The 25,408-nt window shown below is 42.6% G+C and overlaps 1 protein-coding gene across 5 annotated transcripts in view; it reads left to right on the top strand.

Moving 5' to 3' along the window:
• LOC147114804 (sorting nexin-16-like) overlaps positions 1–25,408 on the top strand; it is a 67,499-nt gene that overhangs the window by 28,415 nt on the left and 13,676 nt on the right. For 3 of the 5 annotated variants that reach the window (XM_085992760.1, XM_085992761.1, XM_085992762.1), the window contains exons 4-6: positions 5,174–5,322; positions 12,010–12,079; positions 20,864–21,000. In XM_085992760.1, coding sequence (XP_085848886.1) covers positions 5,174–5,322; positions 12,010–12,079; positions 20,864–21,000 — 356 coding nt within the window. The remainder of the gene's footprint in view (positions 1–5,173; positions 5,323–12,009; positions 12,080–20,863; positions 21,001–25,408) is intronic. The other 2 variants (XR_015078995.1, XM_085992763.1) reach the window with 1 other exon arrangement.

A 25,408-nucleotide genomic window follows, 5' to 3' on the forward strand; every position in this document is an offset into this window, starting at 1 on the left:
TACTCTCCACTTGTCTGGATGAGTGCAGCTCCAACAACACTCAAGAAGCTCGACACCATCCAGGACAAAGCAGCCCACTTGATTGGTGCCCCATCCACCACCTTAAACATTCACTCCCTTCACCACCGGCATACCGTGGCTGCAGTGTATACCATCTACAAAATGCACTGCAGCAACTCGCCAAGAGTTCTTTGACAGCACCTCCCAAACCCATGACCTCTACCCCCTAGAAGGACAAGGGCAGCAGGTGCATAGGAACACCATCACCTCCCAAGTTACACACTGTCCTGACTTGGAAATATATCACCATTCCTTCATCGTTGCTGGGTAAAAATCCTTTAACTTCCTCCCTAACAGCACTGGGAGTACCTTCACCACATGACAGCAGTTGTTCAAGAAGGCGGCTCACCACTACCTTCTCTAGGGCAATTAGGGATGGGCAATAAATGCTGGCCTTGCCAGCGATGCCCACATCCCAGGAATGAATTTCTTTTAAAAAGCATCCATGGCACAAAATCTTCAGTTGTTTCATCAATGACCTTCCCTCTGCCAAAAATCAGGAGCGGAGCTGTTCGTTGAATGATTTTACTATGTTCATCTCCATTCACAACTCCTTTGATAATGAAACGGCCTAGGCTAGCCTACAGCAGGACTTGGATAACAACCAGGCGCGGGCTAATGACTGGCGGGTAGCATTCAAAAATACCAGATATTGACCATCTCGAACAAGGAAAAAGCCCAGCCATCTTCCCTTGACCTTCACCTCTATCACCAAGAAGGACAAAGTAGCAATGTAGTGGGATTACCATCACCTCCAAGTTGCACACCATTCTGACTTGGACATATATCACTGTTCTGCATCATTAATGGCTCAATATCTTGAAATTCTCAAACCAACAGCATTGTGGGAGCTCCGTCACACAAGGGCTGCAGTAGTTCAAGGAGAAGGCAACTAGGGAAGGGCAATAAATCCAGCATTGTCAAAATCCCGAAAACAATTTTTTGAAAAATTATGATCTAAAATTTATTTTTGGGCCCCATGATTTTTTTTAATGATGAGCCTATACGACTAAATGAAATAAATTGTTTTTATTGCAAATGGCTCCCCTTTTGATGCAAGTTGGTTACATTTTTATCTTTAAATGGTGTGGCCTTTTTCTCTCTCTTTTCTCCCCCCCCCCCCCCCCCCCCCCTCCTTTCTCCCCTCTTCTGAAGCAGTGGAACTGTCCTCCAGTTCCTCACTCAATTCTTGCTGTGAGCTTAGAGAGGACATGTGTTGGGTGGGGTGGGGTTGGGAGGTGGGGGGGGAAAGAGGAGGGAGGGGGGAAAAATAAGAGGTGACATACAAATTAGATCCTGTCTTAATTCAATATCCACCTGTAGTTTCCTGCAGGGGTCACTGGATAATGATCAGGAGTAAGATTGTTAAGTCCAATTGAAGGACCCATACTGCTGCCCTGGCTAAAAACATGTACCAGGGATTGAACATTAAATCTTCCTTGTCTGTATAGCTAAGTATCAAATAGGGTTGCCAGTCCTCCCGGATTGTCTAGGACTCCCGGGAGTCTTCTGGAGTGGAGGATTGATCTCCCATTGCTACTAACAACCTGGGAGATGAGTACTTTGCATGTGTACAGTTCACAATTGTGAATGTATATTGCTGCATTAACGGATAGCCCAAGGGAATGTAATGAACGCAGAAGCATCCATCCAATCCAGGATCGTGTTGCAGCCAACACATTCCCCGCTCCAAATGCAATTCGCCCCGGTCTTGGTACAGTCGGTTCTGAGATTCTGGGGTTTAATGGTGGATGTCTCTACCCAGAATGCATGGCGTGCTAGAATAAGTCCTAATCCTTTGAAAGGAACCAGCTAGATTTTATAGCTCAAATATTGTCATGCTTTATGAGAGCACTTAATGCAAACTTGCCATTCACATTTCGAAACAAAGCACGGAAATACAAAGCTTTAAATTTAATGTTCCTATGGTGTATCTGCCATCAAACAGTTAATTTCATTCTTTACATTAATTAGTCGTTCTCTAAATTACACTTTTTCAATTGGTAACATTGAAATGATACAAATGAAACAAAACAGTGGCTGATCGTATTTTCCCTCTTCTATACATGTGTTTTTAAAATATTTCTATTGTCTCGTCTCGTTTCTTCGGGACTTTGTTTGTGAGAATATGGGGGGCAAAACCCTGCTGATAATTTTAATTAAAAAAAAAAAACTGTTGAGTGCAAAATGAGATTACCTGCTTGTATTCATGAACATTTTTGGTTAAATTATTGATCCCCAATTTCACAGCAGCAGGGTCTCTTTGTATGTTGCTTGGTGAATTTAGTAACTCATTCAAAATTTTCCTATGGATTTTGGCAAGTTTGCATTAAGTGCTCTCATAAAGTATGACCAGGATTAGGGCTTATTCTGCACGCTATATGGAGACAAAGCACTGTTATAATTTGACATTAACATTAACATTACATGCTATCGAAATTCAAATTTACAGGAGGCTAAATTAGTAGGCACTTTATACCCTAGAAACTGTGGAGAAAATTAAAGTTTAAACTAGCTTCTAGAAATAGGATAACATAGGATATACAGCACAGAAACAGGCCATTCAGCCCAACCAGTCCATGCTGGTGTTTATGCTCCACTTGAGCCTCCTGCCGTCTTTCTTCTAACCCTATCGGCATAACTCTCTCTTCCCTTCTCCCTCATATGCTTATCTAGTCTCCCCTTAAATGCATCTATACTATTCGCTTCAACTACTCCTTGAGTTCCACATTCTCACCACTCTGGTAAAGAAGATTTCTTGGTGACTATCTTATATTGATGGCCTCTAGTTTTGCTCTTCCCCACAAGTGTAAACACTCTCTCTATCTACTCTATCAAAACCTTTCATAATTTTAAAGACCTATTGGGTCACTCCTCCACCTTCTCTTTTCAAGAGAACAGAAACCCAGCCTGTTCATCCTTTCCTGATAGGTATACCCCTGCATTTCTGGTATCATCCTTGTAAATCTTTTTTGTACCCTCTCCAGTGCCTCTATATCCTTTTTATAATATGGCGACCAGAATTGTATGCAGTACTCAAAAGTGTGGTCTAACCAAGGTTCGATACAAGTTTAGCATAACTTTGCTACTTTTCAATTCTATCCCTCTAGAAATAAACACTAATGCTGGGTTTGCTTTTTTATGGTCTTGTTAACATGTGTCGCTACTTTGTGATTTGTGTGTTTGTACTCCAAGATCCTACTGCTCTTCTACCCCATTTAGATTTGTATTTTCCAAGGACCTCCCTATTTATCTGTTGAAATTCATTTGCCAATTATATGCCCATTCTGCAAGTTTAGTAATAAGTGGGGACAGCAAAAAGGCTAATATACCTAATTCCTCTACATCATGCTGGAGATAGGCTCCCCCCTCATTCCTGCAACTGGACTAGATGGGTTGTACCTACAAATACAGCCAGGCATTCTTTATGTAGAATGAGGTTTGTACTCTTTATGGTGCATAATCCCATATACATTGGTTGCCTTAGCTTGTTTAAATCACATTTTATATATTTAACAAAAACACCATAATTTGGTTTTGGCTTTACTTGCCAAATGAGAGAATTAAAGTGGGTCAACTGCCCACCGGCCAGTTATCGAGGAGATCCAGACAGTGTTCCATTGCTTTTAGAAAATTGTTTTTAAAAGAGAAAAGTCGTTTTACACAGCTGTTTACAAATGATAGGGGGAAAATAAATAATGAATACTGGTTGCCTCTTGAAATATGGAATTGCTAGTGATAGAGCTGTCAGATAGCTCCACGTAAATTATTTTAATAGGTATATTTTCCAATTAGCATAACTGGACATAAGTCTTCAGAGGTTTAATGTGCCATTAGATATATTAACATATTTTACAAGTTCCAGACACACCGAAACGGTGCAAGGAAAGTTTAACGTGTGTGGCTGAACCAGAAAGTTGGCAAAACTAATAATTAAACTAGGTTGTATATTTACCCACTGAGCTAGAATAAATGGGGATAGGTAATAAATGCGGCCATGCCAGCATTGCCCACCTCCTGGGATCAAATATAAATCAGATGATCTCGTTAATGGTTATTTTTTGGGCCCTGGTGTTTTTTTTTTAAATGATGAGTCTGTAGACTAAATGAAATAAATTGTTTACTTGCAAACGGCTCCTTTTCTGACGTGAGTAAGCTGGCTCATTTTTTAAAATTTGTTTTAAGTGATGTGTCCTTTCTCTTTATCAGTCTTTAATTTGACAGTTAATTTCAGTTTTTAGCAGTTGTAACAAAATCGTAAGTCAAATAAAGATTGACATGTTATTCTAAGCACTAAAGTATTACAGGAAACTTTCGATTTACCGGCAGCTAAATAACCGGAAATCTCGGTTAACCGACAAAATTCAGGAGTAGGTTCAGGTAAGTTTTACTTCATATTGTACTTGCCTTCCTCGATCTGTTGCTGTGCAAGGGTGTGGCTGCAGCTGTTGCTAAGCTACAGAGACGCTTGGAACTTGTGGCCATTGTTCTGAACCTGTTGCTAAGCATACGGAGCTCTCAGCTCTCCGTATCTTTTACTATAGCTTTCGGTTATCCGGAATTTTTGATGAACCGGCACCACGTCGGTGCCGGATAAAAAAAAGTTTCCTGTAGTACTAGTTTGTGATATTTAGTTGGTTTAATTCCAAATTAAATTATTTTAAGCTAAAATTGTCAATTTGACCATTTCACTGTATAGTAGAAAGTATTATGCAGTAGTTTCACTCATCAAAACAAATTAACTCTTTATAGAATATCTGTTTATAAAAAGAAATAGTAAATGCTAGAAATCTGAAATACACATAGTCAGCGTGTATAGAGAGAAAATACATGTTTAGTATTTTAGGCACAATGCATTAAGTGCTTAGATATAAATATTTGAGTTATGTTCATATCCATAACTTGAATTACAGTTCAAAAATATTTATAATCACAGGCTGTCGTTACATTTTGGACATTAAATTTTTGTATGTATGGATGAATGCAAATTTTAGGCTCACTAGATCTAATATAATCAAGGACTTTTCTAAGAAGGGAAGGCTGTTTTACTAACATGGGTATGTTACTACCAAGAAATTCCATTTAACTGTGGAATTCTTCAAATTTCTTCCAGCTGAAGGAGATGTTTCCTGGTTTTCGTCTTGCACTTCCTCCCAAACGTTGGTTCAAGGATAATTATGACCCTAACTTTCTGGAAGACCGACAACTAGGACTGCAGGCATTTCTCCAAAATCTAGTAGCGCACAAAGATATTGCTAACAGGTATGTAAGCTTTCCATATGACCATGCCTAATGTATATAGCAGTTAATTGGACCAGTACTTTAACAGGGTCACTTGTTCGCACAAACTTTCCATTCGTATAACAGTGATTGGAGAAAATTAATCTCTTGACTCTAGTGATTCAACTTTATATTCTTTCTAAAAACAAATCTGCTATACTGCCATTTTTGCATTAATATTAAATGGTTTCAAAGGATCAGCAGCAGGAATAATCTGACTGCTGAGAGACCAGGTTTAACAGGTAGTCCCACCAGATATAGTACAAGAAGCTGAGGTTGTTCTCCTTGGAGCAGAGAAGATTAAGAGGAGATTTGATAGTGTTCAAAATCATGAGGGGTCTGGACAAAGTAGATAGACGGAAACTGTTCCCATTGGCAGAAGGGTCAAGAACCAGAAGACAGATTTAAGGTGATTGGTAAAAGAACCAAAGGTGACGTAAGAAAAAAACTTTTTTACGCAGCGAGTGGTTAAGATCTGGAATGCACTGCCTGAAAAGGTAGTGGAGGCAGACTCGATCACGGCTTTCAAAAGGGAATTGGATAAGTACCTGAAGGGAAAAAAAATTCCAGGTCTACGGGCACAGGGCGGGGGAGTGGGACTAGCTGAAGTGCTCTTGCAGAGAGCCGGCACGGGCTCAATGGGACGAATGGCCGCCTTCCGTGTTGTAACCATTCTATGATTCTATAACACCAGTCTTGCAAAGCTATATTTTAATATGCCTAGGGCCACTTGGAAATACGAACATACCAACATAGAAAATGACAGGCAGGAAAAGATCAGTTGGTCCATCAAGCCTGCCCCACGCCAGGATGGCTGGACCATCATGTCTAAACTCCTCTTCCCACCCCTACAGCCATGTAATCTCCTGGAAGAGGCAAAAAAAAAACCCTAGGAAATACAGGAAAAAATACTCTAAAATTCCGCTCTGACCCCCTCAGGCGATCGAAACCAGTCCAGGAGATCACATGGACCAAGTATTACCTATAAATACACTTGTCTTCTATATAATGCAATCTCTGCCCCAGTCAGGAACAGCTCTAGCTCCGTCTTGAAGGCATGCAGTGAGTCAGCATCCACCATACGAGGCAGCAATGTATTCCAGAGGCTCTCAATTCTCTCTGAAAAGAACCGCCGAATACCCAGTCTGTTTCTATTCTTACATAGTTGAAACTCGTGTTGCCTGGTCCTTCCCAATCTGTTAAAGTGGAATAATCAAATGTTATAAGCTTTTGATTTTAATGTGAGGAATCTTCCATTCCTACCTCACATTCCTAATATTCCTAAATGAGCTGCTTGGGCAGTGGAGCTCTGCATGTGTATCCAAGCCCACGTGTGTAATGCTGCTTTGTTGCTGAGTTTATTGCTACCAGCAGTCTGACACCACTTTTTTTTATTCATTGTTGATTAAACTGTTCCAGGAAAAACAGGTATTTACTGAGTAATCTAAGGATTAATTTCTTCCTTTCTGCCTCCAAAAAAATACTTTAGTCTAGAGGCCGCATTTCAATTAATGAACCGAAGGTGTCTTCCTGTAGAGCCATTCTTTTAAAAGTGTCTTCCAAGAATGTTGTACAGACTCCTATCAGTTTTTTGAAGGAAAAATCATTCCCCTTAAATATCAGGATACTAATATGAATATTTAGCCCCATGAAGGCAGCAGTGGCTAAAAAAGTTAGTTCTACTTCTCGCGTTAGACCCTGGAATAATAAACTGATAGAAAATCTCAAATGCCTGTTATATAAACCCAGTGCTGCTTGTATCACCATAGTATTTGATTCAAATTCTAACAGCAGTTAATATTTTAAATTGAGTTTGGCCACTTTTTGTTTCACCTATATAGTGTTTTTAACTATTGTGACAAAATTGAGACTACTGTACAGTTTTCTTTCAGTCCTGGGAATATTTCAGATGCTGTATGAATGTCTTTCGCATTGTGTACTTGCCAAAGAAAGGTTGAGTGGAAGTGGAAATCAAGATGCTTAGCAGTAAATTAACTTGCACTAAGTTACTAATTTTTTTAAGTAGATCTATAAAGTTTCTATTTTAGTCATAGAGTCATAGAGTTATACAGCACGGATAGAGGCCCTTCGGCCCATCATGTCCGCGCCGGCCATCACACCCTGTCTAATCTAATCCCATATTCCAGCATTTGGTCCGTAGCCTTGTATGCTATGGCATTTCAAGTGCTCATCCAAATGCTTCTTGAATGTTGTGAGGGTTCCAGCCTCCACAACCCTTTCAGGCAGTGAGTTCCAGACTCCAACCACCCTCTGGGTGAAAAAGTTCTTTCTCAAATCCCCTCTAAACCTCCCGCCCTTTACCTTGAATCTATGCCCCCTAGTTATTGACCCTTCTACTAAGGGAAAAAGCTCCTTAGTATCCATCCTATCTATGCCCCTCATAATTTTGTACACCTCAATCATGTCCCCCCTCAGCCTCCTCTGCTCCAAGGAAAACAAACCCAATCTGCCCAGTCTCTCTTCATAGCTGAAGCTCTCCAGCCCTGGTAGCATCCTGGTGAATCTCCTCTGCACCCCCTCCAAAGCTATCACATCCTTCCTGTAGTGTGGCGACCAGAACTGCACACAGTATTCCAGCTGTGGCCTAACCAGTGTTTTATACAGCTCCATCATAACCTCCTTGCTCTTATATTCTATGCCTCGGCTAATGAAGGCAAGTATCCCATATGCCTTTTTTACCACCTTATCCACCTGTTCCGCCGCCTTCAGGGATCTGTGTACTTGCACACCCAGATCCCTCTGACCCTCCGTCTTGCCTAGGGTCTTACCATTCATTGTGTATTCCCTTGCCTTGTTAGTCCCCCCAAAGTACATCACCTCGCACTTTTCCGGGTTAAATTCCATTTGCCACTGTTCCGCCCATCTGACCAACCCATCTATATCGTCCTGCAGACTGAGACTACCCTCCTCGCTATTTACCACCCTACCAATTTTTGTATCATCCGCGAACTTACTGATCATACCTTTTACATTCATATCCAAGTCATTAATGTAGACCACAAACAGCAAGGGACCCAGCACCGATCCCTGTGGTACCCCACTGGCCACAGGCTTCCAGTCACAAAAACAACCTTCGACCATCACCCTCTGCCTTCTGCCACTAAGCCAGTTTTGTATCCAACGTGCCAAGGCACCCTGGATTCCATGGGCTCTTACCTTCTTGACCAGTCTCCTGTGCGGGACTTTATCGAAGGCCTTACTGAAATCCATGTATACCACATCCACTGCGTTACCCTCATCCACACACCTAGTCACCCCCTCAAAAAATTCAATCAAATTAGTCAGACATGATCTTCCCTTGACAAAGCCATGTTGACTATCCCTGATTAATCCTTGCCTCTCCAAGTGGAGACTAATTTTGTCCCTCAGAATTTTTTCCAATAATTTTCCCACCACTGATGTTAGGCTCACTGGCCCGTAGTTCCCCGGTTTTTCCCTACTCCCCTTCTTGAATAATGGAACTACATTAGCGGTTCTCCAGTCCTCTGGCACATCCCCTGTGGCCAGAGAGGTTCTGAATATGTGTGTTAGAGCCCCTGCAATCTCTTCCTTTGCCTCACACAGCAGCCTGGGATACATTTCGTCCGGGCCTGGGGATTTATCCATTTTTAGGCCTGCTAAAACCGCCAATACCTCCTCCCTCTCGATGTTAATATGTTCGAGCATATCACAGTCCCCCCGCCCTATTTCTATGTCTACATCGTCCCTCTCCATAGTCAAAACAGATGCAAAAAATTCATTTAGAACCCCTCCTACATCTTCGGCTCCACACACAGATTTCCACTTTTGTCCCTAATGGGCCCTATTTTTTCCCTAGTTATCCTCTTACCCTTAGTATACTTATAAAACATCTTAGGATTTTCCTTTATTTTGCTCGCCAGTGTTATTTCATGGCCCCTCCTTGATCTCCTAATTTCTTTTTTAAGTATCCCCCTGCACTTTTTGTACTCCTCTCGGGCTTCCTCCGTCTTTAGCCTTTTGTATCTGCCAAAAGCCCACTTTTTTTTAATCCATTCTCGTATATCCCCTGACATCCAAGGTTCCCTGTGGTTTTTGGAACCACCCTTGACCTTTATGGGAACATGTTGCCATTGTATGATCTCAATCTCCCTTCTGAAAGCCTCCCATTGCTCCGATGCGGATTTTCCTACAAGTAGCTGATCCCAGTCCATTTTGGCCAGATCCTGCCTTATCCTATTAAAATCGGCCTTCCCCCAATTTAGAACCTTTATTTCCAGCCCATCCCTGTCCTTTTCCATGACCACCTTAAATCTCACCATATTATGGTCACTGTCACCAAAGTGCTCACCTACTAGCACTTCTTCCACTTGGCCGGCCACATTCCCTAGAATTAGGCCCAGTACCGCCCCCTCTCTTGTAGGACCTTCTACATGCTGGCTCAAAAAGCTCTCCTGGATGCACTTTAAGAATTCTACACCCTCTGTGCCTTTCACACTCTGACTATCCCAGTTAATATTGGGGAAGTTGAAATCCCCCATTACTATTACCCTATTATTTGCACATTTCTCTGAGATTTGCCTACATATCTGTTCCTCTATCTCCCCCTGACTGTTTGGAGGCCTATAGTACACTCCCAGCAAAGTGCTTGCCCCCTTGTTTTTAAGCTCCACCCATATGGCCTCATTAGAGGAACCTGCTAATATGTCATCCCTCCTTACTGCAGTAATTGACTCCTTAATTAATATTGCGACACCCGCTCCTCTTATTACCCCCCCCCCTCTGTCTCGCCTGAAGATTCTGTACCCTGGAATATTGAGCTGCCAGTCTTGCCCCTCCCTCAACCATGTCTCCGCGATAGCAACAATATCATACTCCCATGTGTTTATCAACACCTTCAGTTCATCCACCTTATTTGCAAGACTCCTTGCATTAAAATAGATGCCACCCAGCCTTGCCCTTGTATATTTGCCCTGTCTACCAAGCTGACTTGTTTTTTTCTCTATAATTGGCAGCACATCACCCCCTATTTCAGCTCCCCTCTGTATCCCATCCCCCTGCCAAGTTAGTTTAAACCCCGCGCCCCCCCCCCCCCCCCCCCCAACAGTGCTAGCAAACCTCCCCGCAAGGATATTTGTCCCGCTCTGGTTCAGGTGCAACCCGTCCGACTTGTACAAGTCCCACCTTTCCCAGAAGCAGGCCCAGTGATCCAGGAAACTAAAACCCTCCCTCCTGCACCAACTCTTCAGCCACGTATTCATCTGTTCTATCCTCCTATTCCTATACTCACTAGCACATGGCACTGGGAGTAATCCAGAGATTACAACCTTTGAGGTCCTGTTCTTTAATCTGCTACCTAGCTCCCTATATTCTTGATGCAGGACCTCATCCCCCTTCCTACCTATGTCGTTGGTCCCAATGTGGACCACGACCTCTGCCTGCTCACCCTCCCCCTTAAGAATGCCCTGTAGCCGCTCAGTGACATCCATGACCCTGGCCCCAGGGAGGCAACAAACCATCCTGGAGTCACATTTGCGGCCACAGAAACGCCTATCTGTTCCCCTTACGATAGAATCCCCTACCACTATTGCTCTCCCACTCTTTTTCCTCCCTTTCTGAGCAGCAGAAGCGTCCCTGGTGCCAGGAAGCTGGCTGCTGCTGCCTTCCCCTGGTGAGTCATCCCCCTCAACAGTATCCAACTTGGTATACCTGTTTGAAAGGGCGATGTCCGCAGGGGGCCCCTGCACTTCCTGCCTGCCTCTGTTGCTCCGCCTGATGGTCACCCAGTTTCTTTCTGCCTGTGCAGCCCTACCCTGCGGCGTGAACAACTCGCTAAACGTGCTATCCACGACCCTCTCAGCATCGCGCATGCTCCAAAACTCATCCACCCGCAGCTCGAGCGCCGCAATGCGGTCTACAAGTAGCTGCAGCTGGATGCATTTCCCGCACACATGGTCGCCAGGGACACTGGCAGCGTCCCTGACTTCCCACATGGAGCAAGAGGAGCAGAACACGGGTCTGAGCTCTCCTGCCATGACTTACTCCTTTAATTAATCTAAAAATTTATTCAATACCCCAGTTACAGGTATACTCTAGGGCGCTTTATTTACCAACTGTCCTCACTACAACACAGAGACCCTAGAAATTTAACACCACAGAATTCAAGCTTGTAATGAAAAGAGAGAAATACTCACCAACCAATCACTTACCTGCTCCCTGGTGACGTCACACCCCGATTACTTTTTACATGGGGATCCCTTAATTGTTACCCCATGATATAGTTCAAATACATAGAAACTTTAAAATTGCATTCCTCCATGTGCTCTTAATGGTTAAATATAAATTGGAGATTTAGGTGGACTTGGGAATGGGGGAAAAAGTAGTTGGTGCTAAGAAAACATAATTGTAGAGAATATCAGCTCCCTAGAAATGGAGGATATCTGGGGGGAAAATGGCAATGCTGACTGAAAATATAAATGAACAGCCATTAGTGACAAAACAAAGTTTAAGATGCATCCATTTAAAGAACTTGGGCCCGCAGTATTCTTTTGAAGTTACCACTCCTTTTTAAGTTAACGCTGAATACCATGGGACTTGTATTGAATTAGGTTACGCAAATGCATGGACCTTGTTGGAAATTGATCTGCAACAAAATCCATCTTCTCTACTAAAGTAACCTTGTATTTTCAGCACGTCAGTGAGAGAGTTTTTATGTCTGGATGATCCACCGGGTCCCTTTGACAGCCTAGAAGAGAGTAGGGTAAGTTTTTAGTTTAATTCTCTGGGGTGTGAAATAACTACAGCAAATGAACAAATGGTTTCTGAGCACAGTAATGTCATTGTTTTTATAGACATTGGCACATTTGCTGACGAAAGCAGGAATGCTAGGAGTGGGTGAAGTTAATACAATGGGTTCTAATGCATTTTAATGTTAAGTATGTCTACACAAGATGACCTTTTAAGACGTGTAGTCAAACATTGCCAGATTTTAGTGGGAAAATAATGACTGAAATGTTACTGAGCCTTACTCAATCTCTTATTGATAATTCCACCTACAATATTTGAGCACTTTGTTTTCATCAAACTTGCACAGCATCTACAATGCATTGTGTTTTTATCATAGAATCATAGAAATGTACGGTACTGAAAGAGTCCATTCGACCCATCACGTCTGTGCTGGCCAAAAATGAGCTATCCAGCCTAATCCCACGTTCCAGCTCTTGATCTGTAGCCTTGTAGGTTACAGCATTTCAAGTGCATATCCAAGTGCTTTTTAAATGTGATGAGGGTTTCTGCCTCTACTACCCTTTCAGGCAGTGACTTCCAGATCCCCACCACCCTCTGGGTGAAAAAGGATCTCCTGAACTCCCTTCTAATCCTTCTACCAATTACTTTAAATCTATGCCCCCTGATTATTGATCTCTTTGCTAAGGGAAATAGGTCCTTCCTAGCCACTCTATCTAGGCCCCTCATAATTTTATACACCTCCTATTAAGTCTCTCCTCAGCCTCTTCTGGTCCAAAGATAACAGCCCCAGCCTATCCAATCTTTCCTCAGAGCTAAAATTCTGCAGTTCTGACAACCTCCTCGTAAATCTCTCTCTACCCTCTGTAGTGCAATCACATCTTTCCATTTAGTAATGTGACCAGAACTGTACGCAGTACTCTACCTGTAGCCTATCTAGCGTTTTATAAAATTCAAGCATATATATCTTGTATTCTATGCCTTGGTTAATAAAGGAAAGTATCCCGTATGCCTTAACTTCCTTATCTACCTGTTCTGCTACCTTCAGAGATCTGTGGACATGCACTCCAAGGCCCCTCTGTTCCTCTACACTTTTCAGTATCCTACCATTTATTGTGTATTCCCTTGTCTTGTTGGCCTTCCCCCAAATGCATGACCTCGCACTTCTCCGGATTGGATTCCATTTGCTACTTTTCCGCCCACCTTGATATTTTCCTGCAGTCTTCAGCTTTCTTCCTCGCTATCAACCATGCAGCCAATTTTTGTATCATCTGCAAACTTCTTAATCATGCCCCTTACATTGAAGTCTAAATCATTGATCTATACCACAAAAAGCAAGGGACCTAGTACCGAGCCCTGCGAAACCCTATTGGAAACAGCCTACCAGTCACAAAAACACCCGTGGATTATTACCCTTTGCTTCATGCCACTGAGCCAATTTTGGATCCAACTTGCCACTTTCCCTTGAATCCTATGGGCTTTGACTTTTCTGACCATTATTTTGGAGGAATAATACATTTTATTTTGTACCTGTAAATGCATCCTTCCATGCCCAGTTCTGAAAAGTTTGTAAGACCTCCTACTTCCTCTTGTCACGGCTGATTCCTTCTGTGGTGCCGATTGTGTTGGTATTGATCATGCCTTTTGTATCTAAATCTGGATAGGTTATTAGGCTTCAATTTACAAAATTTCCTACAATTCAGAACTTCAGAATTACAGTTGCTGTCCTGTACACACACTTCCATATGTGAAAGAAAGTAAAACTAATTAAATCAAGGATTTGAAGAATGGTTAATTGGTTTCAGAGTGACCTTTCATTTTGTAAATTTGGTATTTCCTAGTTCATTATCTACATTCTCCCTATAACTACAAAGACTACTTCTTCATTCCACATCCTTTTGTAGGAGTATATTTGGCCTAGCCCAGTTTAATACGTTCTAGGGACGCTATGTCCTGAGCACGCATATGAGAATGTCATGATGTTGCAATTAAGCGGTGCCACACTTGCTCATCTATTCCCACATTATATAAAGCCCCAAGACCTGTGCCATTGCATCAGTTCATTTTTCTAAAATAGAGTCTTTGCTCCTTGTATTGGGCCTCTCATCGTCGGAGTTTGGGAAGTGTTCTCGAGCCAAGCATATGAAAGAAATTTGTGCTCGTTCGGCCATAGGGTGACACATCAATAATCCTGTGCTCCTTAGGCAGCCAAATAGTGCATATAAAGCAGATTAAAACACCAGAGCATTGACACAGGACAGAAATTGGAATTTTCATATTTAACAATTCCCTGAGAAATCCACTCTGGGGAGAAACCAAAGACAATCTAGCGTCTTCCCTTTCCTCCTCACCACGGTCCTCATGCTGAGGAAGGAATGCCTGAACAACACCATCTGTGCCTTAGCTGAATCAATAAGACATATGATCCCACCTGTAACTGGGAAAACTAGAACAGCACTGGAACCAGGGAAATCCAATCGTCCGTTTTAGTTCTGTCTAGCTATAGGCAGTTGGGAAGAAAGGATCCCCCAAATGGATGGAGAAAAAGAAAGACATGCATTGATATAGTGCCTTTCATGAAGGAAACGTGGCAGCCAATTTGTGCAAGGTCCCACAAACAGCAATGAGGTCAATTTCTTTGAAATAGTGACATTTACGTCCATTTGAGAGGACAGACGAGGACTCAGTTCAACGTCACATCCAAAAGACGGCACCTCCAACCAACACCCCTGTGTTCGCTGACCTACATTGTCTCGCGGTCCAGTAACGCCTCGATTTTAAAATTGTCATCCTTGTTTTCAAATCCCTCCATGGCCTCGCCCCTCCCTATCTCTCTAACCTCCTACAACCCTACAAGATCTCTGCACTCTTCCAATTCTGGCCTCTTGTGCATCCCCCGATTTTCAGCGCTCCACCAATGGCAGCCGTGCCTTCAGCTGCCTAGACCCTAAGCTCTGGAATTCCTTCCCTAAACCCTCCTTTAAGATGTTCCTTAAAGTCTACCTTTTTCCTGTCCTAATATTTCCTTTTGTGACTCAAATTTTGTTTAATAACGCTCCTCTGCCTCGGGATGATATTTTTTTGTTCCTGGCATGTGGGCGTCGCTGGCAAGGCCAGCATTTCAAAATCAAATCCAATCAAATCAACTTTTATTGTCATTGTTAGTGCACAAGTGCAGTACAACGAAATGTAGGCTTGCCCATCCCTAATTGCCATTGAGAAGATGGCGGTGAGCTGGCGCCACCTTGAACCGATGAAGTCCGTGAGGTGAATGTACTCCAATAATGCTGTTGGGGAGGGACTTCCAGGATTTTGACCCAGTGACGGTGAAGGAACGGCGATATATTTCCAAGTCAGGATGGTGTGCAACTTGGGAACTTGCAGGTGATGGTGTTCCCATGCACCTGCTGCTCTTGTCCTTTTTAGGTGCTAGAGGTTGCGGGTTTGGGAGGTGCTGTCAAAGAAGCCTTGGCGAGTTGCTGCAGTGCATCTTGTAGATGGTACACACTGCAGCCACGGTGCACCGGTGAGACACTCGCCACAGAATACCCAGCCTCTGACCTGCTCTTGTGTCCACAGTATTTATATGGCTGGTCCAGTTAAGTTTCTCGTCAATGGTGACCCCCTTGGATGTTGATGGTGGGGGGATTTGGCAATGGTAATGCTGTTGAAAATGTCAAGGGGCGGTGGTTAGACTCTCACTTGTTGGAGATAGTCATTGCATAGCACTTGTGTGGCGCGAATGTTACTTGCCACTTATCAGCCCAAGCCTGAATATCATCCAGGACTAGGACATTGCCCTGAGAAACTCCTGCAGCGATATCCTGGGGCTGAGATGATTGACCTCCAACACCCATCTTCCTTTGTGCTAGGTATAACTCCAGCCAGTGAAGCGTTTTCCCCCTGATTCCCATTGACTTCAATTTTACAAGGGTTCCTTGATGCAACACTCAGTCAAATGCTTTCTTGATTTTGAGGGCAGTCACTCACTTCACCTCTGGAATTCAGCTCCTTTGTTCATGTTTAGACCAAGACCTGGTCTGGAGCCAAGTGGTCCTGGCAGAACCCAAACTGTGCATCAGTGAGCAGGTTATTGGTGAGTAAGTGCCGCTTGATGGCACTGTCAACGACACCTTCCATCACTTTGCTGATGATTGAGAATAGACTATAGGGGGGGTGTAATTGGCCGGATTGTATTTGTCCTGTGTTTTCTGGCTAGGGCATACCTGGGTAGTTTTCCACATTGTCAGGTAGATGCCAGTGTTGTAGCTGTACTGGAACAGCTTGGCTAGAGGCGCAGCTAGTTCTGGAGTGCAAGTCCTCAGCACGACAGCCAGGATGTTGTCGGGGCCCATAGCCTTTGCTGTATCCAGTGCACTCGGCCGTTTCTTGATATCACGTGGAGTGAATCGAATTGGCTGAAGACTGACTTCTGTGATGGTGGGGTCCTCCAGAGGAAGCCGAGATGGATCATCCAATCTGCACTTCTGGCTGAAGATGGTTGCAAACGGTTCAGCCTTGTCTTTTGCATTTGTGTGCTGAGCTCTGCCATCATTGAGGATGGGGATATTCATGGAGCCTGCTCCTCCTTTTTAGTTGTTTAATTGTCCACCACCATTCACGACTGGATGTGGCAGGACTGCAGAGCTTTGATATGATCTGTTGATCGTGGGATTGCTTAGCTCTGTCTATAGCATGCTGCTTCCACTGTTTAGCATGCATGTAGACCTGTGTTGCAGCTTCCCCAGGTTGGCACCTCATTTTTAGGTACGCTTGGTGTTGTTCCTGGCATGCTCTTCTGCACTCCACATTGAACCAGGGTTGACCCCCTGGCTTGATGGTAATGGTAGAGTGAGGGAAAAGTGGCAAGTAACATTCGTGCCACACAAGTGCCAAGCAATGATTATCTCCAACAAGCGAGAGTCTAACCACCTCCCCTTGACATTCAACGGCATTACATCTTCAAATCCCCCACCATCAACATCCTGGGGATCACCATTGACCAGAAACTTAACTGGACCAGCCATATAAATATTGTGGCAACAAGAGCTGGCCAGAGGCAGGGTATTCACCACCTGACTCCCCAAAGCCTTTCCACCACCTACAAGGCGCAAGTCAGGAGTGTGATGGAATACTTTCCACTTGCCTGGATGAGTGCAGCTCTAACAACACAGAAACGCAACATCATCCAGGACAAAGCTACCCACTTGATCGACACCCCATCCACCACCTTCAACCTTCCCTCCCTCCAGCATCCGTGCACTATGGCTGCATTGTGTACCAGCTACAAGATGCACTGCAGCAACTTGCCATGGCTTCTTCGGCAGCACCTCACAAACCTGTGACTTCTACCACTGAGAAAGACGAGGGAAGCAGGCGCATAGGAACACCACCACCTGCAAGTTGCACACCATCCTGACTTGGAACTGTATCGCTGTTCCTTCAATGTCACCTGGGTCAAAATCCTGGCACTCCCTTCCCAACAGTACCATGGGGTGTTCCTTCACCACACAGACTGCGGTGGTTTAAAAAGGTGGCTCACCACTACCTTCTCCAGGGATGGGCAATAAATGCTGGCCGTGCAAGCAATGCCACATCCCATGAATGAATAAAAAATGTGTCCCACCTCATTCCCTATCCAGGTCCAATTGGGTTATTGCTTTACTCATCCATGACATAAGAACATAAGAAGTAAAAGCAGGAATAGGGCATACGGCACCTCGAGCCTGCTCCGCCGTTCAATAAGATCATGGCTGATCATCGACCTCAACTCCACTTTCCCGCTCGTTCTCCATATCCCTTGATTCCCCCAGAGTCCAAAAATCTATCTATCTCGGCCTTGAATATAATCAAAGACATCGCATCCACAGCCCTCGGGCAGAGAATGCCAAAGATTCACTAGCCTCTGAGTGAAGAAATTCCTCCTCATCTCGTTCTTAAATGGCCTACGCCTTATCCTGAGACTATGTCCCCTAGTTCTAGACTCTCCAGCCAGGGGAAACAACCTCTCAGTATCTACCCTGTCAGTCCTCTTCAGAATCTTGTATGTTTCAATGAGATCCCCTCTCATTCTTCTAAATTCAAGAGAGTATAGGCCCATTCTACACAATCTCTCATCATAGGACAGCCCTCTCATCCCAGGAATCAATCTAGTGAATCTTCATTGCACCACCTCCAAGGCAAGTATATCCTTCCTTAGACAAGGAGACCAAAACTGCACAGTACTCCAGGTGTGGCTTCACCAAGGCCCTGTACAATTGTAGCAAGACTTCCTTACTCTTATACTCCAACCCCCTTGCAATAAAGGCCAACATGCCATTTGCCTTCCTTATTGCTTGCTGTACCTGCATGCTAGCTTTCTGTGTTTCTTGCACGAGGACACCCAAATCTCTCTGAACACCAACAGTTGAAAGTTTCTCACCATTTAAAAAATATTCTGTTTTTCTATACTTCCTACCAAAGTGAATAACCTCACATTTCCATCTGCCACCTTACTGCCCACTCACTTAGTCTATCTATATCCCTTTGCAAACACCTTCATCTCCAGGCTGAACTTCTTTTATTGAGCTGTTAGATTGGATTTCCCATGCCTGATGGTTGATTCCTTGATTAGTCCATGTGTAGCATCTACTAATAGAACTTGCACACACTTTTCCCAATTTATGTTACAATAGTTGTATTTTACATTTTTTAGTTCCACATATTCTAAAGTATCTCCAGCATCTGTGCAACATTAGCTTAAAACCTAGTTTAATTTGGGTTCATGGTGTAGCTATTTAAGTCTTTCATGATCCATTTATGTTTCAAACATCAGGGGATCATCTGGTGGTGTCCTATTTTATCAGAGATTTGAAAATTGCACCCAGTTAGGCCATCACTGATTCCCAGCTAAGACATTAACTTTTTTCTTCACAAGTTAATGGTATCTATTGTTCAATCCTTTTTGATCATAGATCATAGAAATCATAGAAATTTACGGCACAGAAGGAGGCCATTCAGCCCATCATGTCTGTGCCGGCTTGATTTGAAGATCTATCACTAAACAGATTAAATTTGGCAATTTATACAACACCCAGACACATCATACCATACACGTCACATACAAATAAGGAATTTTCATGGTTGTGTTGCTTTGCTGAAGAATGTTTCTTTTTCTTTTTCTACTTTCGTTAAAGTTTGGCAGGTACTTCAATCACCTTTGTGCCTTTGTTTTAAATCTTTATACATCAGCATAAATATCAATATATTTTGACAATACAATAATCATTTGAAGTACAGCATAAAACAATAGAGTGTCAGACCTGGTTTATCCATAATTCATTAAGCCAAACATTCATTCTTCTGATATCCAGTTTCCATTATAAGCATACTGGATAATCCAAAAACCTTGCACTCCGAGACCAAAGTGAATCAACTGGCAAATCCCTATTAATCCAAAAATGGCTGCCTATTAGACTGATTTACTGTCTGTCATTAATGCACATGCTTTTCCATTTTTGAATGTATGAATTTAAATTTCTTTCATGGGTAATGGTACTGCTGGTGTTTTGAAGACTTAGTGAACCTTATTATAAATCCACCATATTTGTGATCTGACAAGGCAGTCCTTAGGTTAATGCTTTAAGTCCCAAGATTACTCTGCTGTTTCAGTTGGGTCAAGACACTCAAGTCAAAACTGGAACTTTGCTTACATTGTGTACATACTGATAAAGCCTTAAGTCTCGTTCTTTCGCACAGAGGATTTTATGCAGTATTGACAGTTACTCATTTCATATGGTGCAAAGATACAAGACAAACCAGTGAAGAAGTAGATTTTGCAGAGAAGAGGCCAGCAGTCAGGTGGTGGGTAACGTTGTGGATACTTCCTTGGCATCTTTCAATCCAGTTCCAATTGATACCATGCAAAGCTGTTGCATGAAGCAATCCTCCCACTTTTAGTAAATGTGACTGTCTAAATTTAATTGCAGTGCACAGTGTGTTTAGAAAATTGGTTCTAACATTTGGTATTATGGCTCCTATACAAGGACCTCCCCATTCCCCCCTAATTTTGTATGGTTTTGGTATACCTCGACCAAAGGATACCGAATGAAGAAGAGAATAGATTACATAGCTAGTAGAATTTTCTCCAGTCTTTGAATGATATGCGTCCTGCACACATCACAATTCCATCCTTGCAAGGTAATGGACTTTGGTGGAGAGTGGGGGAAGTTACTATCCAGTGATGAGTTAATGAATATAGCTGATTAGTTGATGAATATAACTTCAACTCAAAACAAACTGGTGCAGTTGCCTGAGGCTTTATATGGCATGGGAGTAAGAGAATGATGCGTAACATCTCCTTACTGCAAAGTCAGACCCTATTCTCACGATTGTATTAAATACACAGTTTTTCAGAAGCTGAGAGTCAGGCTGTACTCCTATGTGGTTTGCAGATTTAGATTAAGTCGATCTTCTCAATAGATAATCTTTATTGCTTCTATTTAAAATATGTTTTTAAAACGTTATCCATGCAGTAATGGTAAAAAAAACATCCTAAATGCTGGAACTACACATGGTTGTTTAGTGTCCAGAAAAGAGAGAGGGGTTAATAATTTGAGCGTACTCCCTTCGAATGCTGATTGACCTGTTGTATGTTTCCAACATTTTCTGTTTTTATCCACAGTAATGTCTTACTGTGCTTTGAAAGTTGCAATACATTTGTTTCACAGTTACGAAACTCTCATAGTAGTTGTACCATCTGAATGATATAGTTCAATGAAAGATGCAGTGTATTACATTTAGTTATGGTTTCCCACCACAGGCTTTCTGTGAAACATTGGAAGAAACTAACTACAGACTGCAAAAGGAACTTGCTGAAAAACAGAAGGAAGTTGAGGCTTTGAAGAAGTTACTGGAAGAAAAACATCTTCATATAGAAGTTTTAGAAAGCAGAGTAAGGTATTTGGATATGAGATTTACTTGTGGAGTTTTTTGTGGTTTGTAAAATCAGTGCCCTAAATATAGTGTTATCTAATCTATGACTTTGAGTTTTAACAATTCGGTCACAGAATCACAGAAACCCCACAGTGCAGATAGAGGCCATTTCGGCCCATCGAGCCTGCACCGACACATATCCCACCCGATCCCCGTAACCCCATGTATTTAATCCCCCTAACACTAAGGGTCAATTTATCATCGCCAATCAACCTAACTCGCACATCTTTGGACTGTGGGAGGAAACCGGAGCACCCGGAGGAAACCCACGCAAACACGGGGAGAATGTGCAAACTCCACACAGACAGTCACCCGAGGCCGGATTCGAACCCGGGTCCCTGGTGCTGTGAGGCAACAGTGCTAACCACTATGCCACCGAAAAGTGGCTGTTACCACAAGGTTATGGTCTGTTGAGTTAAATGATTAAATTGCCCTCTCCTTTTGGGACACTTGGATGACTGTGTTACTGCACAGTATCACAGAGTTGCACTGGGGACATGCAAGATGAAAAGGAAAATTTAGAGAAGAAAATTGCACTTTAGTCCTTGATGTCTTCCAGTACCTGTCTAAAGGGGCTTTGGTAGTGACTTTGGGGATTATTCTTACTAAAGCTAAGGATAGCTGGTGTATCGGACACAAGATCGTTCTGGGGTATTGGTAAGTTATCAGCGGTGTGTTGGACATCAGCTATAGACCTGTCTACTGTAGTGCTGGATTATGTTATCGTCTGTATTTCACAAATGGACTATGCTGGTCTGTTTGTAAAGAATTGTAGAGCATTATAATCAAATTGCCAGTCTAATTATGTTTGTCTAGTGTGAACTTTATTTTATAGACTCAAATGTGTTATACATAAGAACATAAGAAATAGGAGCAGGAATACGCCACTTGGCCCCTCGAGCTTGCTCCGCCATTCAGTAAGATCATGGCTGATCTTGGGCTCAAAGCCATTTCCCTGCCTGCTCCCCATAACCCTTCACTCACTTATCTTGCAAAAATCTGTCTATCTCCACCTTAAATTTATTTAATGACCCAGCCTCCACGGCTCTCTGGGGCAGAGAATTCCACAGATTTACGACCCTCTGAGAAGAAATTCCTCCTCATCTCAGTTCTAAAAGGGCAATCCTTTATTCTGAAACTATACCCCCGAGGTCTAGATTTCCCCATGAGGGGAAACATCCTCTCTGCATCTACCTTGTCGAGCCCCCTCAGTACCTTATGTTTCAATAAGATCTTCTCTCATTCTTCTAACTTCCAATGAGTATAGGCCCAACCTGCTCAACCTTTCTTCATAAGTCAACCCCCTCATCTCAGGAATCAACCGAGTGAATCGTCTCTGAACTGCCTCCAATGCAAGTATATCCTTCCTTAAATAAGGAGACCAAAACTGTACGCAGTACTCAAGGTGTGGTCTCGCCAATACCCTGTACAGGTGTAGCAGGACTTCCCTGCTTTTATACTCCAACCCTCTTGCAATAAAGGCCAACATTCCATTTGCCTTTTTAATTGCTAACTGTGTTTCATGCACAAGGACCCCCAGGTCCCTCTGAACTGTAGCATTTTGTAATTTCTCTCCATTTAAATAATTTGCTTTTTTATTTTTCCTGCCAAAGTGGATAACCTCGCACTTTCCCACATTTTACTCCATCTGCCATATGTTTGCCCACTCACTTAGCCTGTCTATATATACCTTTGCAGATTCTTTGAGTCCTCTGCACAACTTGCTTTCCCACCCATCTTTGTATCATCTGCAAACTTGGCTACATTACACTCGGTCCCTTCATTCAAGTCATTAATGTAGATTGTAAATAGTTGAGGCCCCAGCACCGATCCCTGTGGCACCCCACTAGTTACCGTTTGCCAACCAGAAAATGACCCATTTATCCCGACTCTGCTTTCTGTTAGTTAGCCAATTCTCTCTCCATGCTAATATATTACCCCCAACTCTGTGAGCTCTTATCTTATGCAGTAACCTTTTATGTGGCACCTTATCGAATGCCTTCTGGAAATTCAAATACACCACATCCACTGGCTCACCTTTATCTATCCTGCTCTTTACATCCTCAAAGAACTCCAGCAAATTTGTTAAACATGATTTCCCTTTCATAAATCCATGCTGTCTCTGCTTGACTGCATTATGATTTTCCAAATGCCCTGCTACTGCTTCCTTAATGAAGGACTTCAGCATTTTCCCAAAGACAGATGTTGGGCTAACTAGTCTATAGTTTCCTGCTTTCTGTCTCCCTCCTTTCTTAAATAGGGGTGTTACATTTGTGGTTTTCCAATCCGCTGGGACCTCTCCAGAGTCTAGGGAATTTTGGTATATTGCAACCAATGCATCCACTATCTCTGCAGCCACTTCTTTTAAGACCCTGGGATGCAGGCCATCTGGTCCAGGGGACTTGTCGTCTTTTAGTCCCATTATTTTACCAAGTATTTTTTCCTTAGTGATTGTCTTTAGTTTCCCCCTCCCTGTGGCCCCTTGATTATCCATTATTGGGATGTTGTTAGTGTCTTCTACCATGAAGACAGATACAAAACATTTGTTCAGAGTCTCTGCCATTTCCCCGTTCCCCATTATTAATTCCCCATTATCATCCTCTAAGGGACCAACGTTTACTTTAGCTACTCTCTTCCTTTTTATATACCTGTAGAAGCTCTTACTATCTGTTTTAATATTTCTTTCCAGTTTACTCTCATAATTCATATCTTTTTTAGTCACCTGTGGTGATTATTCCTTGTTTAGTAAAAGTATTGTGATTGGTTGTTTGTTAACTACCTTGGGATATATGTTGTAATCTCATTGGTAGTTGATGTCACATGATGTGTGGTGGCCACCTTAAATTCGGTTCTTTTCCAGCTTTGGTTGGGACTGGATGTGGAAAGATGTGCTGCTGATTTTAAAGTTAATAAAGCCTAGCTTTGGAAGGCAAATCTATTCTTTATTTCAATTTATTAACTTTATGTTAGAATGGAGCGATATCTTCAACCAGAACGGTTCAAGGCTGACCCCAATTCTGCTGGAGTGGATGATAAATGGAAACATTGGTATTGTACATTTAAAAACTTTTTGGGCGTGTTGGATCAAGAGTCTCTAAATAAGCTGAATATGCTGATCAACTACATTGCTCCGGATGTATATAAATATATTTTGGACTGTAAAACTTATGAAGTGGCTATTTCTACATTGGAAAAGATTTTTGTTAAACCAAAGAATGAGGTATTTGCACGTCACCTTCTATCTGCCCGTAGGCAGCAGGTGGGAGAATCTTTGGATACTTATTTACAAGCACTTCGGTGCCTTAGTGTTAACTGTAATTATAAGGCCGTGACGGCTGAAGAATATAAGGAAGAATCGGTACGGGATGCTTTTATTAATGGATTACTGTCTAGATCAATTCGTCAGCGGTTGTTAGAAAATAAGACTTTGGATCTTAAAAGTGCTTTTGAGCAAGCTTCTACATTGGATGTGGCTCAGAGAAGTTCAGATTCTTATGCTCTTTTTAATCGGCCTGCGACTATGGTTTCGGATGAAAAGGAATTATGTGGACTTAATGGGAGTAGTTTACTAGATTCTGAAACAGTTTCTACTTCGGCGGCTGTTGCCTCTAGGATTCAGAAGTGTTATTTTTGTGGGAATATCCGGCACCCTCGTCTGAAGTGTCCTGCTCGGGAGGCTGTGTGTAGTAAATGCGGCAAGAGAGGTCATTATGCACGTGTGTGCAAATCATCAGGTTCAATTACCTCCTCCTCTCCTGGTGTGGGAGGGCCCTCCTCTACCACCTCCTCCTCTGTGACTATTCAGCCTTTAGATAGGGCATTTATTGCATCAATTTCTGCTGCATTTGCTCATGGCCTAAACAAAGCTATAGTTACGGCTCAAGTTAATGGGTTGGAAGTGAAGGCCCGTATAGATACGGGCAGCACTGAGAGTTTTATAAGTCTTCAGTTTGCGAAGGAGAAGCATTTGAAAATTTCGCCTGTTACGTATCAGGTGTGTATGGCTCAGACGACCCTTACTTCACAAATAGCTGGTTGTTGCTTTGTGAAAATGATTCTTCTAGGTAATACGTATACTGATATATGCCTATCTGTTTTGCCTAATCTCTGTGCGGATATTTTGATTGGACATGATGTGCTTCAGTTACACGAGTCTCTTAGTCTTTCATTTGGAGGGACTAAGCCACCTTTATCTATTTGTGGATTAACCTCTTTATCCATTTCTCCATTATCACTTTTTCCAATTTGATGTCGGATTGTAAGCCAATTGCTACCAAGTCAAGAAGATATAGTAGTCAGGATAGAGAATTTATTAATTCTGAAGTTCAACGTCTCTTATTGGAAGGAATCATTGAACCTAGTTGTTCGCCTT

This window comes from Somniosus microcephalus, chromosome 7 (genome assembly GCF_052327205.1).
Source record: "Somniosus microcephalus isolate GS21.2 chromosome 7, FLI_Smic_1.0, whole genome shotgun sequence".
NCBI classification, from domain to species: Eukaryota; Metazoa; Chordata; class Chondrichthyes; order Squaliformes; family Somniosidae; genus Somniosus; species Somniosus microcephalus.